Source organism: Talaromyces rugulosus, chromosome II (genome assembly GCF_013368755.1).
Source record: "Talaromyces rugulosus chromosome II, complete sequence".
Lineage (NCBI taxonomy): Eukaryota > Fungi > Ascomycota > Eurotiomycetes > Eurotiales > Trichocomaceae > Talaromyces > Talaromyces rugulosus.
In genome coordinates this window covers 2467610-2482162 of record NC_049562.1, presented here as the reverse complement: position 1 = coordinate 2482162, position 14553 = coordinate 2467610, and the positions used below count along the sequence as shown (strand labels likewise).

Here is a 14553-nt window from a genome sequence, read left to right as displayed (position 1 = left end):
CCCAGGCAGCGTGACAACGTCATTACTGCCTAGAAAGCCGCTGCCTCGCCTCTTATGTGAACAAAAACCGTGCTGCCGACTGCAACGTTGATTGTCTAGCGATCACTTTTGTTTCTTTCTGCCTCGAATAACACCAAAAACGATACTGCTCTCGCCTCTCCATTAAGCAACTGCACCTCCGCATACCCCGAACCCTTGATCAGTTTGTCCTGTCAGAACCAATTTCCATACGCCGCCATGGATAGTCCCAATCACTGGCGAATCTACATCCCTAAAAAGAGACAAGGAGACGAGTTGAAAGATCTCGAAACTAAAAGGCGAAGGCTCCACGAGGAAGAGGTACAAGCAAGGAAAGACATCAAGGCTCGCGGAACCTTCAACGAAGACTTTTTCAGCGGAGCCTCGCGTGCAGAAAGCAAAACCCTGGAGAGATTGCGCATTGCCTCCGATATTTCTTTTTCGCAGTTCCAGGGTGACTTTGAAACATGGCAGAATCGGGAGGCTGCCAAAGACCTCTTCTCGAAAATACGCGCAGCCGAGGAAAGAGAACAGCGGTTCAAACAGCGCAGCGAGGCAATGGCAGCGGACAAGAACACCCCCGACGGAGTCTTTAGAGGCATATTTATGAGGTTATTTACAAGCGCTAGAACGGGCATGGATATTAAGGGGGTTGGAGAGGGTGCGAGAGATGGAACTACACAATATAACTTCCGCAAGAAACTTCTCAAAGACCAGAACAGTTTGGATACAGAGGGGTACGCCTGGTGCCCAATTATTCAGCGCCGGTTTTACGAAAAGGACATGAGGGCCGGTCACATATTTTCATACAAGCACGGTCAAGAGATGATGGATGAAATTTTTGGCAAGATACGTCCAGAAGAGATGTTTTCGTCCAAAAATGGCATTATTATCCACAAATCTATTGAAGAGCAATTTGATAAAGGCGTATTTGTGATTGTTCCAGATATCCCGGATGAGTTCTCAATGGAACAAGTAAGAGTCTGGGTCACAGGAGAAGTCCGAAACTACAAAATTCGGATTATCGACTCTACATTTCACAAACTAGATCATGGCGTCATAGAACCTGACAGCTCTATGACATGGCGAAGCCTTGACAATAGAAAGCTCGTATTCAAAAGCAACGCCCGTCCTGCAGCCCGATACCTGTACTTCCACTATTGTCTACAAATACTGAGACGAGCTTGGAAGGCTGCGCCCGGGGAGAAACAGGCTCTAACCCTGTATGATCAATTTGGGTGTCGTGTGTGGGCTACACCAGGGAAATACATCGGGAGGAAGATGCTCAAAGCACTAGTCGACACCCTCGGGCATGAGTATCAAGATCTGATGATAGGTTCATCGATGAAGTCCGGAGATGTCGACCATTTAATGAATTGTTTGACCAGACAAATCAGCGAAACTCCGGTTCCCGATGAGATGACCGAAGAGGATGCTTATGAAAGCGACAATGAAAGCGAGGATGAAGGGGAGGAGGACGTTTACGCGGATGAGTGAGCGAAAAAGATTAGATTGAGCAGGAAATTCCTAGTTTATTTTTATTTGTATTATTAGAGAGTTAGATCCTAAACCTAGTAGGCCGAATAGAAGACAAAGCGTTCTATTAGCCCTAAAGCAAGATAGATTATATTACAACTTATGGTAAATTCATCATTTATGGGAAGTAACCAGCGTCACTGTTGCAGCCTGTACCGTACCAAGGGGATAGTTATAAAGTGATCACTGAGAAATTAGCAATACCTAGCTCTCTAAACATTTTACATCTAATTATAATATATTAGCAGACTAAGTCATCAACTACATAAATATATAAAAATAACATTGAAGCTACACCATCTTATATATAGATGGACTAGAGTGAAGTTGTCCACACAGGACGGCCGCTGAAAGTCTATCTCATTCATTACAGATATTCTATGCTTTCAGAAAAAAGGAAAAGAGAAAAAAAATTTTGCTAGTGGCACAAGACGCTCCTTGTTATGCCCAGAGTAAAAGGAAATAAATAAAACAAATGAATAATCAAGACAAGGACATAAACAGAAACAGGCAAGACTTGCCAACCAAATTGAATTAATCCGGATATAAATGATCCAGATATCGGAGCAATATCAAATACTTCTCGTAGTTGAGAATTTCTGTAATGACCTTTAACATGACGAAAGAAAAGTGAATTGAATGCACATGTTGATAAGATTAGTCGGTCTTAGGATCACACAGAATCTGGGATTTTGGCTAAACGAAGCCATGATTACCTAGTTATACACAAATGGTGAGAGGCTGTCGCGGCTCTGCAAGTGGCTTTATATCTCCAGCTGATGACCAACCTGAGGCATCAACTCATAGCGATAGCGGCGCCAGGTTTGGGAATACCCTCGAGCGGAGATAGAATAGGAATAGTCTTGTCCACAAATCTCGGTTACCTATTGTAAAAAATTATCTCTGGATTCTTCTCTTTCTCTCTTTCTTTCCCATATTTAATTTCTTCGAGCTAGTGTGTTCACATCCGTCCTAGAGGCTACCATCAGAGGCAGCAGTGCTTTTCTAAATGATTGTTCATGATGCGTTTATGCGTTTCTCTATCGCTATTAAGAAATACCTTGAAGAGGTTTCAGACGAAGATACTTCAGACACAGTGATCAACTATCTGCGCAAGGTCAACTCAAAAAACTGGAAAAATATGTCAAAGACTTGCTGAGCAACAAAGGACCGGGGTTACTCTGTGCCCCACATATATTCGTGCATGTCCTTCTGCCAATCTTACCATATTAGAGGATAGTGGGACGTCTAGCCTCTATCAAGCTTCGATACTAGTCAACTCTTTTAAGGCTTCTTTCATCTTCACCATCACCGTGTCTGAGATGGCGGACGAGACTGGTGTGCCCTTTTTATAAGCCGTTGCTTGTCGACCAAAAAAGAAGTTGCCGCCCAGATATCATCAAAGAATATCACCCCAGAGAGCTTGAGATCAAACCTGGAACAGCCACTTATTGGTGCAACAGTGAGAGAATCGCCGGGCCTGTTGAGTACTCAACCGCCTATTTGATCTAGCTTGGCAATGAGTACCGCTCAAAAGGGGAGATACTGGTGGAGACGGTAAGTGACTATGTTATGCCAACTTTTCAGGTTTGGAATTAACGAATGTTGTCCAGGGTGAAATAAAACCGATCAATCAATACGCCTCATTGGCGATAGTTCCCCCCAGTGACGTCTTTCAAGCACACTATGTTAGAAACCAGACATAAGTTCCCTGCCACAAAACGCTATATACCAGCATTTGGGGTTCGTTATTGATCGAGAGTCTCTACGTCTACCCCTAGATCAGAGCGTCGCCAATGCTTGCTCGCATCTCGAAGAAAAGATGAGGACATGTAACAATCTCTTGGAAAAACTGTCCACCAAATTGACGGAAGTGGCGCAAGATCTCAGCTGAAGACTAACACTCAATTGAATCCATTGCCATGAGCTTTTCGCATATCCTGTCTCAATAACAAGTAAACACATTTCTAAAAGACATTCTTATATAGTACCCTAGGGTCGATAGATAAAGAATTATTTTCTATTGACTATAAGTCGCAATATGTTTTGTTGTTCTGGGGAAGCTGAGCGGGTCGTCCCGCCCAGCTTGTCTGTCTGGCGGGTCCCCGTCCGTCTTCTGACCGCTGCTCTCCCATCGTCATCCCCGAACACCATCTATCTGCTCGACAAGAAGCTGCAAAACCAGACTGCTGTCCAGTCTATAAATATACTCTCGAAAGCGTTTCAGATCGTTGAACTGTTGCCGACGAACTGCGCCTGAACCATTCGAGAAAAACTCAATGGCGGAGCAGCCACCTCGCGCGGGGCAACAGCAGCAGCAGGACACCCCAGCCGAATCCGCGGTTTCATCGCCACGAACCAGCACGGATTCACGATCGCCTCACTCCAGACAGCCCTCGATTCGCCTTGCCCATGTCCCTTCTCACAATTCGTCGCATCGCCAGAGCTTCAGCGAAAGTCTACGGAGCATGCCACAGTCCCCCCGCGCCCGACGCCAGCCCTCGTTGACCCAGGCTGCCATACAGGGGTTGATTGATAACCCTCCTGTTCGCCATCCTGCAAATCCGGCTTTTAATGGGCGCGATTGGCGTCATATATCTATCGGGGAGCTGGTGAAGCCAAAGGATCTCCAGTTTGTCGAGGTGGATACTGGAATTGAGGATGCTACACATGTAAGGCCACCAACTTGATTATATACTAGACTAATCGACAATGCTAATCTGTCTGTCGCATAGACTTTGATTGAAACCGAGGCACCCGTTCTTCTCGTCCGTGAGTCTGTCGACGATAAATCTGTGGTGGGCACTTTTGGGTACAATGACTTGAATTCATATCTGCTCCTGGTGGTTGGGCTGGCAAAGCCCACAGAATCACAGCTCACTTCATTTCAAGAAGTGTCTCAAAAGGCGCAGGAGGGGAGCAAGATTCCATTGAAGGATATCAGAGATCTTGTGCCCAAGGAGCCTCTGACAACGCTACCGGAGACTGCCAATTTGATGGCCGCGGTGGAAACCTTTGGTGGCGGGGTGCATCGGATTGTTGTGTTAAAAGAAGGCAGCAATGAAGCGGTTGGCATTGTGAGCCAGTCTCGCCTCGTCAAGTTTCTGTGGGAGAATGGCCGCAGCTTTCCGATTATTGATCAGCTGTATCCGCAATATTTGAGAGACCTCCGTTTAGGATCTCAACAGGTCATTCACATTAAGTAAGTTTTATCAAAACTTTGGGACCTTTCTGCTAACAGTGTTTTAGTGGCGATAAGCCTTTATACCACGCTCTACAACTCATGAATGACGAGGGGATTTCTTCTTTGGCTGTAGTTGATAACAATACTAATGTTATCGGCAATATATCTACGGTTGACGTCAAGGTATGTCGGATAAGCTATGATTCTGCTGTTATCAAGCTAACCGTCTGCAGCTGTTGACAACGTCAACTTCCCTACCGCTTCTTCAAAACACGTGTATCCACTTCATTACCATCATTCTGTCTACTCGGGGCCTGGTAGAGGGCAAAGACTCGTTCCCTGTTTTCTACGTGACACCAACGTCAACTTTGGCCCACACGGTAGCTAAAATGGTTGCCACCACATCTCATCGGTAGGTCTCTGCTGTCGTTTTATCTAATCTCTAATCTCTAATATCTTCTCCATAGTTTGTGGATTACTGATCCTCAATCGCCGTCGTCATCTGGGCCTTCGACGCCAGCAATTCCTACACCTCGGCCCGCAAGTCCTGGGTTCCAGAACCAGGTGGCCATGAATGCCGCGGGCAACCATGCGCCTCCAGCACACACACAACCACACCATCCCACTCCTCCGCAAGGATATCAGGGCTCACCAGCGACCTTGCCATCAGCGATTGCGCCATCTGTACCGGCGTCTGCACTTCCCGGTGCCCGGCTATCTGGTCGGCTGGTGGGCGTAGTCAGCCTGACTGATGTGCTTTTCTTGTATGCTAGGGCCAGTGGCTTGAGCCCGACCGATCCAGCCGAGACGCGGAATCGCCGGCGACGAAGCAGCAGTTCTAGCCTGAGCATTCAGAGGAGTGGAGATATTGGGCGCGAATTATTCCGTGGCGGGCGGCCAGCCGACTGATGATTATACGGATGTAAATATTTACTACTTACTGCCAGGGCCGAGGCTTGTTTGCCACATCAACGTTCTTTTTTTTTTTGCAAAGTCTAGTCCGATTCGAATTTTGACGGTGGCGATTTTTTTTTTAAAAATATCATATGACACTTGATGATGCTATTCCGAGTGTTTTTCGCGGACATGATCAGATAAGAAGCCGAAAAGCGAGAAATTTTCGTCTCTTCGAGGCTGCCAAGAAAACAGTTGACTTTTTGTAGCCTAGTGGGATCTGCTGTGCATGATGCACGATTTGACTCTAAAAGCAATGTGGCAGAACGTGTACGTTATTAGGCTTAATGATCCATCCACGATTCCACTACTACCGAGTTGTCCTAACAGTGGTGCTAAGTAATTAGTTGAACGTGATCGAGTCTACTAGGAAGTGATCGGCGGGCGCCCTCTTGGGGACTGACCGTTCTGGGCTGTTACTACTCGAGCTTTCGGGTGACTAAGTCAACTACTATAGTTTACCAAGTATAGCGTGGTTACCGGCGGATTACAGCTTTACAATAATATCTTTTGAAAAGAGTAACATTGTATGTAGATTGGAGATTATTCCGTTCTAGTAGGTTCCATCAAGGAGTTCCCCCCTTTTTTCCATTTTTTTCTCTATTTTTCAGAAATTTCTACACAGTGACATAGTGCCTAACCACCCCAAGCGATGCGGAAAGATTTCTTCAACAACTGTGGCTCAGTTCAGACCTCTTTTCTCTCTCCCCACTTGCTGAATTCGTCTGGATGAGTTATCCGATCAACGGGTGCCAATGGGCGAGACTTTTTGGCAATTAGCTAATACGAGCTCTTCTTTAGCCTCTGTGGGCATTTCCCGGATTATTAATAATTGTTAACTACGGTGGGTTAGTAGATTAATTGACATCAGTTTTTGAATGGATTACCTTGTTTGTCATGGTTGGAAAAAAGAGTCTATTAACTCAGACGGTCCTTACAAGAAAAGAAAGAAAGAAAGAAAAAAAAAGAGAAAAAGCCTCAGGTTGTCCATGTTTATGTACAAGGCAGCCTAGCCATGGTATTGTAACAAAAAAAATAGTGAGGGTAGATAAGAGGGATATTATTTTACGGGCAAGTGACAATACAATACACGAATATACCCAGCATATTGCTAAGAATGTACAGAGACGATACATGTATTTTACGCCCGGTCCAGGACCAGGTCACGGTGGCAAGTATCGCCATGGTCGGATATACCCTGGAAAGGGTCTTCCCTTCCTTTCGACCGTTGAGCAGAGAAGAGAAAGAAAATCCGTACTGAGGTAGACTAACCCACAGAAAGAAAGCGAATATACGATCGATCATGAACTGCTTGCCACTGTCTGAGCGTCCAAGTCTATATCAATTGGTCCTCGTATCAAACACTGGTTTTCTCATAGGCATAAACTTTTGCAGCTAAATTGCGGGGCAATACAAACACTAAAAAAAAAAAAGCCCGTGCGATGAGGGTTGGTTGGTTGGTTGTTACTGGATCAATGACAAAAAAGTTACCATACGTTACCATACCACTGTGTGTAGTAGCTGTGTACCAATTAAATACGAGAGAGAGAGAGGGAAAGGAAAAAAAAAAAAGAGCTCGAGCCCGATAAGGTTTTGGACCCACTATATTGATGGACGCAGGTCTGATTGCCTTTTGATCCAATCACAAGCTGCAAGGCAAGGAACTTGCCCCGCTCCGGATGGGAGGGCAGGCAGATCCGAGAAGGCTAGCGCAACTTTAAAATCACCCACTACTCTCTCTCTGCTCTCTGTCACCAACCCCCCCTCCCCCTCCAGTGCCCTGTTAGGCTGTGCATCCCCAGGTAACAGCCAGCAAGTCGCAGCCTGTCACACACAAATCGCCCCACAATCCGTTCTTCTCTGAGCATGATTAAAAAATTAGACAGGGAAGGTGATTCGATGCCTGACGCATCAGGCCTGGCATGGCGCACATCGATCGATCGAGGCCAACGCCCATCCGGCCAGTCGCGTTGCTTATGCAGGATTTATCAGAATTTACTAAGAATAATGGTATCGGCTTACAAGGTGTATTTCCTGCTAAAATGTAGTTTATCGGTCCTTGCGCAACTCAATTCATAAGCTAAGCTAGGTAGCGAGCGAGCGGGCATCGTCAGATGATGCGTTAGGAATGATAACGGCGGTTAACTAGCTAGTTAGCTGGTACGTACTCGCCACACCACACCACACGCCCCGCACAGAGCACAGGGCACAGAGCACAGGTTTATAGTTTACATTTCAACTCAATTATCAAGTCAACTTAATTAAATTAAATTGATTAATGATATCCTAACAATAATAAGCTGGTATCCTCTGTAGAAAAAAACTCCCTCGCTTCAAAACCTAGATAGAATAAAAAGCAAGTATCCGCGCAATAACGCCGCCGTACGATACAAGTACAAAGTTAATACATATCTCATATGCCAGAAACAGCCAGTTCGTAGTCCACATTCTCCAAATGCCCCCAGTCCTCGTAGCAAGGATCAGCCATGGGCATCTGCCACTGGTCCTCCAAAGCAGTGGAGAAATCAAAAAAGTCAGTGTACTCGGGGTCAAAGTTGGTATCCAGCACTTCGGTCATCCCGAGGACTGCCTCTTTATTAACATGGACAAACGAATCTTGTCCCAACACGGGGGACTGTTTGTCTTCAGAGCTGGTCTGCGATGAGTTGGATGTCATCGGGGGCGGTGAAAGGCCCGCGTTGTTGTTATTATTGTTGTTGTTGTTATTCGTCAGCACTGGCATCATCTGGTCTTCGTGGTTGTCGGGAATAAAAGGTTCGGACTGAGCCCGAGAGACATCCGGTACGGATGGAGTCATATATTGTTGTTGGAACAACAGGACGTCTGGCACAGATGCGACTCGTTGCCGGATAGGCTGAGAAGGTTGTGGTACCATCTGTGTCATGGAAGCCATTTGCCCGGGACTGGTCTCCAAGGCGTTCACTGACTGCTGCAGAGCTAGGAACTGCTGTGTTGAGTCCCACGGCGGCGAGGAGTTTAGATGCTGAGGCATAAACGCGGACATTTGCTGTTGAGAGAGGTATGGGGGGCATTGCTGGGTAGGGGCCATGTAGTAACTACCCGGGGTCTGGACATAAGACTCGGCAGGGGACGGATATGAGCTACCAAAGGTTGGGCTTGTAGGGTCTTGTTTGATAGAAGACGGGGTAGTAGGCGACAGCGACTGTTGCTGCTGCTGTGAGCGCTCGGGAAAGAAGGATTGAGCGGCTGGCACGTCGATGCGCATCTTCTGGATGCCGCCACCCTGAGAGACACGACCACCCCCAAAAGAGGCGCGGTTGCTGTTGGCGTTGGCGGCGGCGTTGGGACCATAGGCCATGGCGGCCATGAGATGGCGATGGAACTGGGCTTCTAGCTCGGTGGTATGGGCCTTGAGTAGTTTCATGCGTTTCTCTTGATATCGCTCGTCGACTTCCTCGTACATGGCCTCTCGCTCGACGATCTCCTTGGTGATGTGCAGAGCCTTGCCGGTGCGCTTCTTGTGAAGCATGGAGGCTCGGTTGGCCGACTCCAGACGCGCATCGAGGCTGCGGTCTTTGCGTCGCGAGGCAGCCACAAAGGCGCTACAATATGTCAGTATACAGAAAGAATAGAGAGAGAGAGAGAGAGAGAGAGAGAATGTACCGTTCTTGGTTCTCCTCCTTGGAGCGTTGGATGGTTTGGGCGTCCATGTCAAAGCTGAAGCCAGTAGACCCCATCGTGGAAGAATGGGATAGATAGGCTTTGGGGATGAGTGATTTAAAAAAAAAATAGGGTGCAATGTCAGTAAGAGCAACTGGGACCGAGACGATAAGAATGGGCGACGAGGCAGAGGTAGATATAGCTCGAGAATCAACAGCAGCAAGAGGCAGAAGCGGGGGTGCAGCTGTCACGTTGTGTCTGGACTGGCGACGGCTCCCATGGGACGGGCAGAGGCAACGCTGGGGTGAAGATCAAGACTGACCGTCTACCCGCTTTGTGATCCATGGGTCGCGGGCTGGCATGGCACCTTCCTAACAGATGATACATGCTGATACTATGTACTCTCCCGCTGTAGTTTATGCAGTTATATACAGAGAGATGATATTTGTTATTGATGCGCCTGCTGACTATCGCTCTGCAGTGCACACAACTAGCCACTGCACAGTGCAGCTAGTTGCTCCGCAGCACTTGCAGTGTAGATGCAGGAATGCAGAGTAATAATACGCGTATTGTAATAATACGCTCAGGCATCGCAGCCAGTTCCGTGGGTCGCGCCAAGCCGTGCCTCCGGATGCGGACTAGCGCAGGAGCTCGGCGAGTCTGGGCCTGAGGAATGTCCGTGCTGCAGCCTTAGTGCGCCGCTCTGCCAATAGCCGCCGCCCGTTCTCGGCCCCGCCCACTTAGGGTTAGCGCCCTCGGCCCTGCGCCCACTAGTCCTGTTGTGACCTAGTCCGTGGTCGGGCACGATACCCTTGATTACAGCCTGATACTCGCCGGTACCGATACCGCCACATACATACATCCAATAATACAACAACAGCCGTTCTCAGCACCCTGACGTTCGCGGTCTCCCCAATAAGGAAACTACCTAATACTAATACTACCTACCACAGCACTGCAAGGGCGGCTTCAACCGTAACCTTGCAGGGATGCAACTACAAAAATTTTCTTCTCTTTTTTCTTCTTCTTCTCTGAACTGACCCACTGGAGTAAAGTCTAGTTTATGAGAAATGTTGAGAATCTTGGGCCCCTGCATACTCGGCACTTTTGCCTCATGTTGGCCTCGCCGAGTCTAGGCCGAAGGCACCAAGTAGCCCAAGCACGTGCGCTTATCCTAGTAGTACACGATCACCATACTACTATCAGTAACCTTCAGACTGTTGCTCCGTACGTAATGGCCAAGTACACACGACTCTGGAAACGAACAAAACCAAAACCTGGGCAATTCCTTTGGCCTTCTTGGCCGCCTCCTTCGGGCTTGGCAAGTCAATACGGAATACATAGACATGGGTATGGGGATATAGAACCGTGCTGGTAGCGATCTTATCGTCCTTGATCGACCCTCCCCCCGTGTCGGAAACCCCCGATCCCCCCCCCCTCCTCCCCAATATTCTTATTCGCTTCTAATCAATTCCACCAGTTATGTCGTTGATGGCCTGACACATTTGCCACTTGTGGCCCACCTTTCTCCACAAGTATCTAGACTGGGAAACAACCTGCTTAGCCACAACCTACTCTTCGTGTTCAGAGTGGAGTTCGCTTGTTGTACCAGCTCGATGGCGAATACACTGACGATTTGCACACCTCTGTCGAGTTACACCAAGCGGATCACTACTTGTCCCTAAAAATAATAATAATAATAAAAATACAATAGCAGCAGGATACTGCAACGTGATGGAGGAAGAAAAAAAAAAAAAAAAAAAAAAAACCGGCGTAAAGGATTATTTCCTAAACGAGTAATTAATAAGCCACTACCGCATTGAGCAGGGGTTCGTTCACCTCGTGCCCGCATGGACCTGCCAAGCAGCAAGCATACCAAAAGAGGATCCCCTTTCGTAGATCCGGGCAGTTTTTTTGGCGTTATCCCTTCAGCCTTATCGGTTGAACTACTAATCATGTACAATGCTCAGTTCTAACAGAGTGTAACATATTGCGTTAGCTGATAGGCAGGAAGAATTGAGGGTCAAACTGGGTGGCGAAAAGAGATACGTATACACACGGAGGTCCGAAGCCCGAAACCCAAAGAATAACATAAAACCGCGATTTTGCCTGAAATGGAAGCATTCTACGAAGGTGCCGAGTTTCCCTTCCCGGTTCGAGTTGCGAGCAAAGGGCTCAATGTTCTTCTACGTACCTATATCAAAGATTCCAGTGTTTTTTTGGTGACTCAAAAATTTGCTCATGAGTAATGCTCCTCGATCTGGAAAGTCCACATATGTCATAGGGATGTTGGTTCTTAACTTGATCTAGACCCAATATGCGCCTCTAAAATGTTAGTGGCTCAAGAACCCGGGCACGCCGACGCAAAAAAACGCCATATATAACGTTATCCAGCCTGCAAGATCTATCAGGTTAGTGTCGATACATGTACCCATGTTCATATTTCCAACAGCTGACGCGTTCAAGCATGATTCAGGTGTGATTAACTAGAACAAGGGGGGCCATGTACTATACAGTAGTTGCGACCTCAACGGGATTGGACGGATTTATCATTCAAAAACAGTAGTAGCTTGATCCATAAGAACATTGAAACCGTCCAATGATCAACCGTCCTCTACACTAATCCTAGTCACTCTCTCACTATATCCAAACGATTGACAGAAAAAAAAACATGACAAGTAATATAGATTGTACTCAAAAAGAGTGAAAAACAGCCACAAAAAATATGCAAGATAATCTGCGCTCAACGAGATTGCCCTTTTGAGAAACGTAAAAAGAAAAAGAAAAAAGAGAATAAGGTATAAACTCTCGTCATGTTTGGTTACGATATTCCTAATGGAGGAACCATGCCTTGCTCTTCGTTGGCTTTTCCTCCAGCCCGATATGATACCTTGAACCGTATTCTCACCGAATTTCCCTTTCCAGGTTCGATATTTTCAATCAGCATTTCTTGTTTCACTCCGATGGATTGAAGGGGCGCGATGTCCCGGCCAGACTGTGGTCGAAGCTGTAGCGTATATGCCTATAGACGGTTAGAATGCATGTTCTACTTGCTACAAGAAGCAGAAAAACTTACTCGCTCGACGGCTACTTGAAAGTGCAGTTCTGTCAAGGCCTGGTTGGTAGCGTTGGAAAATAGTGCTACCATTTGGATAGACTTGGTGTCCTCGGGTCTTCGTCGAACTTCAAAGTCAATTACAAGAGAAGAGTTGAGAACGCGCACTCTGTTGGATGTTGGTAATGTGCTCTCCGGCAGAGAAGATGTAAAACTCCACTCGTCGTCAAATGCACCACCACCACTAGTCGACGCCGCTTGACTTGGGCCAGGAGGCGGTGTTGGTCCTCCTGCCAGGTCGACGAGCGACGGTGATTGTGCGTGACCGGTCGATGACTGCGCTGCAGCAAAGGGAGACGACGTCCTGGAACCACCTGAAATCAAAGATGCAAAAGGATCCGCTGCCGGCGCCGGGGAAGATCGATTCGGCTGACTTGGCGGAGGCGGCGCTGGTGTCGATGACTGAGAGCCAGACCGAGACGCCGAAATCGCGGAGAGAATATCATAGTTGCGCTGAAGTCCGCTGGATTCCTGGGGTTGACTTGGCGGGGGAGCACCAGAGCTGGTTGCTGCTGGAGGACCGTCTAATTGAATAAATAATTAGCGGATTCTCAAGAAGCGAGCACAACAGAAGAAGACTCACCAAATCCTAAATTGACTGGACCCGGAGTAGCTTTATCTTGAAAGGAGAGTCCCAGCAAATCATCTTCCAAAGACGTCGCAGCTGGTTGGTCGGCTTCAGCTCCATTCGAGGCGGGCTCAGGGTCAAAATCAATCAAGGATAGCTCATTGTTGGCATTCTTGGAAACACCAGTTGTTGTACCCAGCGTGCCCTTGGGAATCCTAGATGCGCCATCAAAGTCGCCGCCCTTGACTAATTTATATCTCTCAACAGTCCGTTGGATACTATCGCTGATCTGTTTAAGTTTCTCCACTGCCTCCGTGTCTTCCGACTCCTCGTCACACATCTTCTGAATCTTGGGATGTGCACTCTGAAGGGCACTTGCAAGTTCCTAACATTCATCAATATCAATAAACCAAACCCGTTAGAAAACTCTGTCATACCTCGAATACATCTCCAGCAGCTATTGTATCGCCCGGCTTGATACTCTGCAGCATCTCTTCCAAAATCTTGGCCTTTTGCTGAACATACGAAACTTCCTCAGCAGCCTTTGCCCGATAATCGGTCTTGTTCCTCGTATCATAGCCCGCCATCACTTTCATAAGCCGGTTGGCCTCCTGTAAATCCTGCGGGGTTCCTCGTCTGATCAGCTCCTGAAGTTTCGCAGACTGCGCCGCTTTTTCCTCCTCTTCCATCTCTTCTGCCGACCTGAGAGACTTGAGAAATGTCAGCACGCATCGATATTTTTGAATGGATCATCTTTAATCATACGTCGGAAGGGTTCAAGACCGCTGCATCTTCACCTCTCACTTCCGGAAACTGGTATCCCTTGTAGAGCAAAAGCCGATGCATATCCCTAATAAAACCCAAGTCCTCCTTATACCGTGACGTCTGACATATCGTTTGCCGCCATTCTTCAATTGACTCGAGTATCCGATGCTGCACCCGCGATGGCCGCAGCGGAGGTCGCTCGGGAAACCGCCGGACGAGCTCATTGAGAAACTCTTTCGTGCTGATTTGGAGATGGAAAGGATATCCGCAGTTCTTCACGCATATATCAAGAAGCTAATCCTCTTGTCAGTTCCTCTGCATTTTCGACTTTTTGTTTTAAAACAAAAAACGGTTGTTTTGTTTTTTTTGGGTGTGTCTCACAGCGAGGGCTAAGAGAGCGACATTCTGATTCCGGGAGTTGATCAGATGGACGATAGCAATAGCTGCTTCTCGAGGCCTTTTGGGTTCGTGTCAGTTATTCCATCCTTTTTTTCTTCTCTCTTTTTTTCTATTTGTATAAAGCTGTCTGCCCCACTCACGCATTGCCTTTCTTGGAATTGATCAAGTCTGCGACTTCGAGATTCAGCGCAAGGTTCGGCTCGTAGTTTGTCGGATCGCTAGCATTGTCTATTGACCTGGTTAGTCCTCTGTAGAACAAACAGACAACAAAAAAGAAAGAAACCCACGTATAGCTCGTTGAAGTGGTGTCAGCGATGGATCGGCAAATGAACCGAAGCGGTCCCTCGCCGCCATGCGTGCGGAAGCAGCCTC

General features: G+C 47.4%; 4 protein-coding genes across 4 annotated transcripts; 2 read left to right on the top strand and 2 right to left on the bottom strand.

The window, feature by feature from the left end:
* Positions 1 to 237: 237 nt before the first annotated feature.
* TRUGW13939_03348 (uncharacterized protein) lies at positions 238 to 1515 on the top strand (the record flags this gene model as incomplete). Its single annotated transcript, XM_035486532.1, has 1 exon — positions 238 to 1515. One exon carries the CDS (start codon positions 238 to 240, stop codon positions 1513 to 1515), a length of 1278 nt encoding a protein of 425 aa, XP_035342425.1.
* A 2318-nt stretch (positions 1516 to 3833) lies between these two features.
* Positions 3834 to 5647, top strand: TRUGW13939_03347 (uncharacterized protein; the record flags this gene model as incomplete). The annotated part of the gene is made up of 5 exons (XM_035486531.1): positions 3834 to 4226; positions 4290 to 4756; positions 4804 to 4921; positions 4972 to 5150; positions 5206 to 5647. 5 exons carry the CDS (start codon positions 3834 to 3836, stop codon positions 5645 to 5647), a joined length of 1599 nt encoding a protein of 532 aa, XP_035342424.1.
* Positions 5648 to 8105: 2458 nt separating this feature from the next.
* On the bottom strand, positions 8106 to 9411 carry TRUGW13939_03346 (uncharacterized protein; the record flags this gene model as incomplete). The annotated part of the gene is made up of 2 exons (XM_035486530.1): positions 8106 to 9276; positions 9338 to 9411. The coding sequence occupies 2 exons, from the start codon at positions 9409 to 9411 to the stop codon at positions 8106 to 8108; spliced, it is 1245 nt and encodes a 414-aa protein (XP_035342423.1).
* Positions 9412 to 12155: 2744 nt separating this feature from the next.
* On the bottom strand, positions 12156 to 14535 carry TRUGW13939_03345 (uncharacterized protein; the record flags this gene model as incomplete). Its single annotated transcript, XM_035486529.1, has 8 exons — positions 12156 to 12356; positions 12411 to 12973; positions 13033 to 13402; positions 13455 to 13727; positions 13783 to 14076; positions 14164 to 14239; positions 14322 to 14409; positions 14469 to 14535. The coding sequence occupies 8 exons, from the start codon at positions 14533 to 14535 to the stop codon at positions 12156 to 12158; spliced, it is 1932 nt and encodes a 643-aa protein (XP_035342422.1).
* Positions 14536 to 14553: the final 18 nt, after the last annotated feature.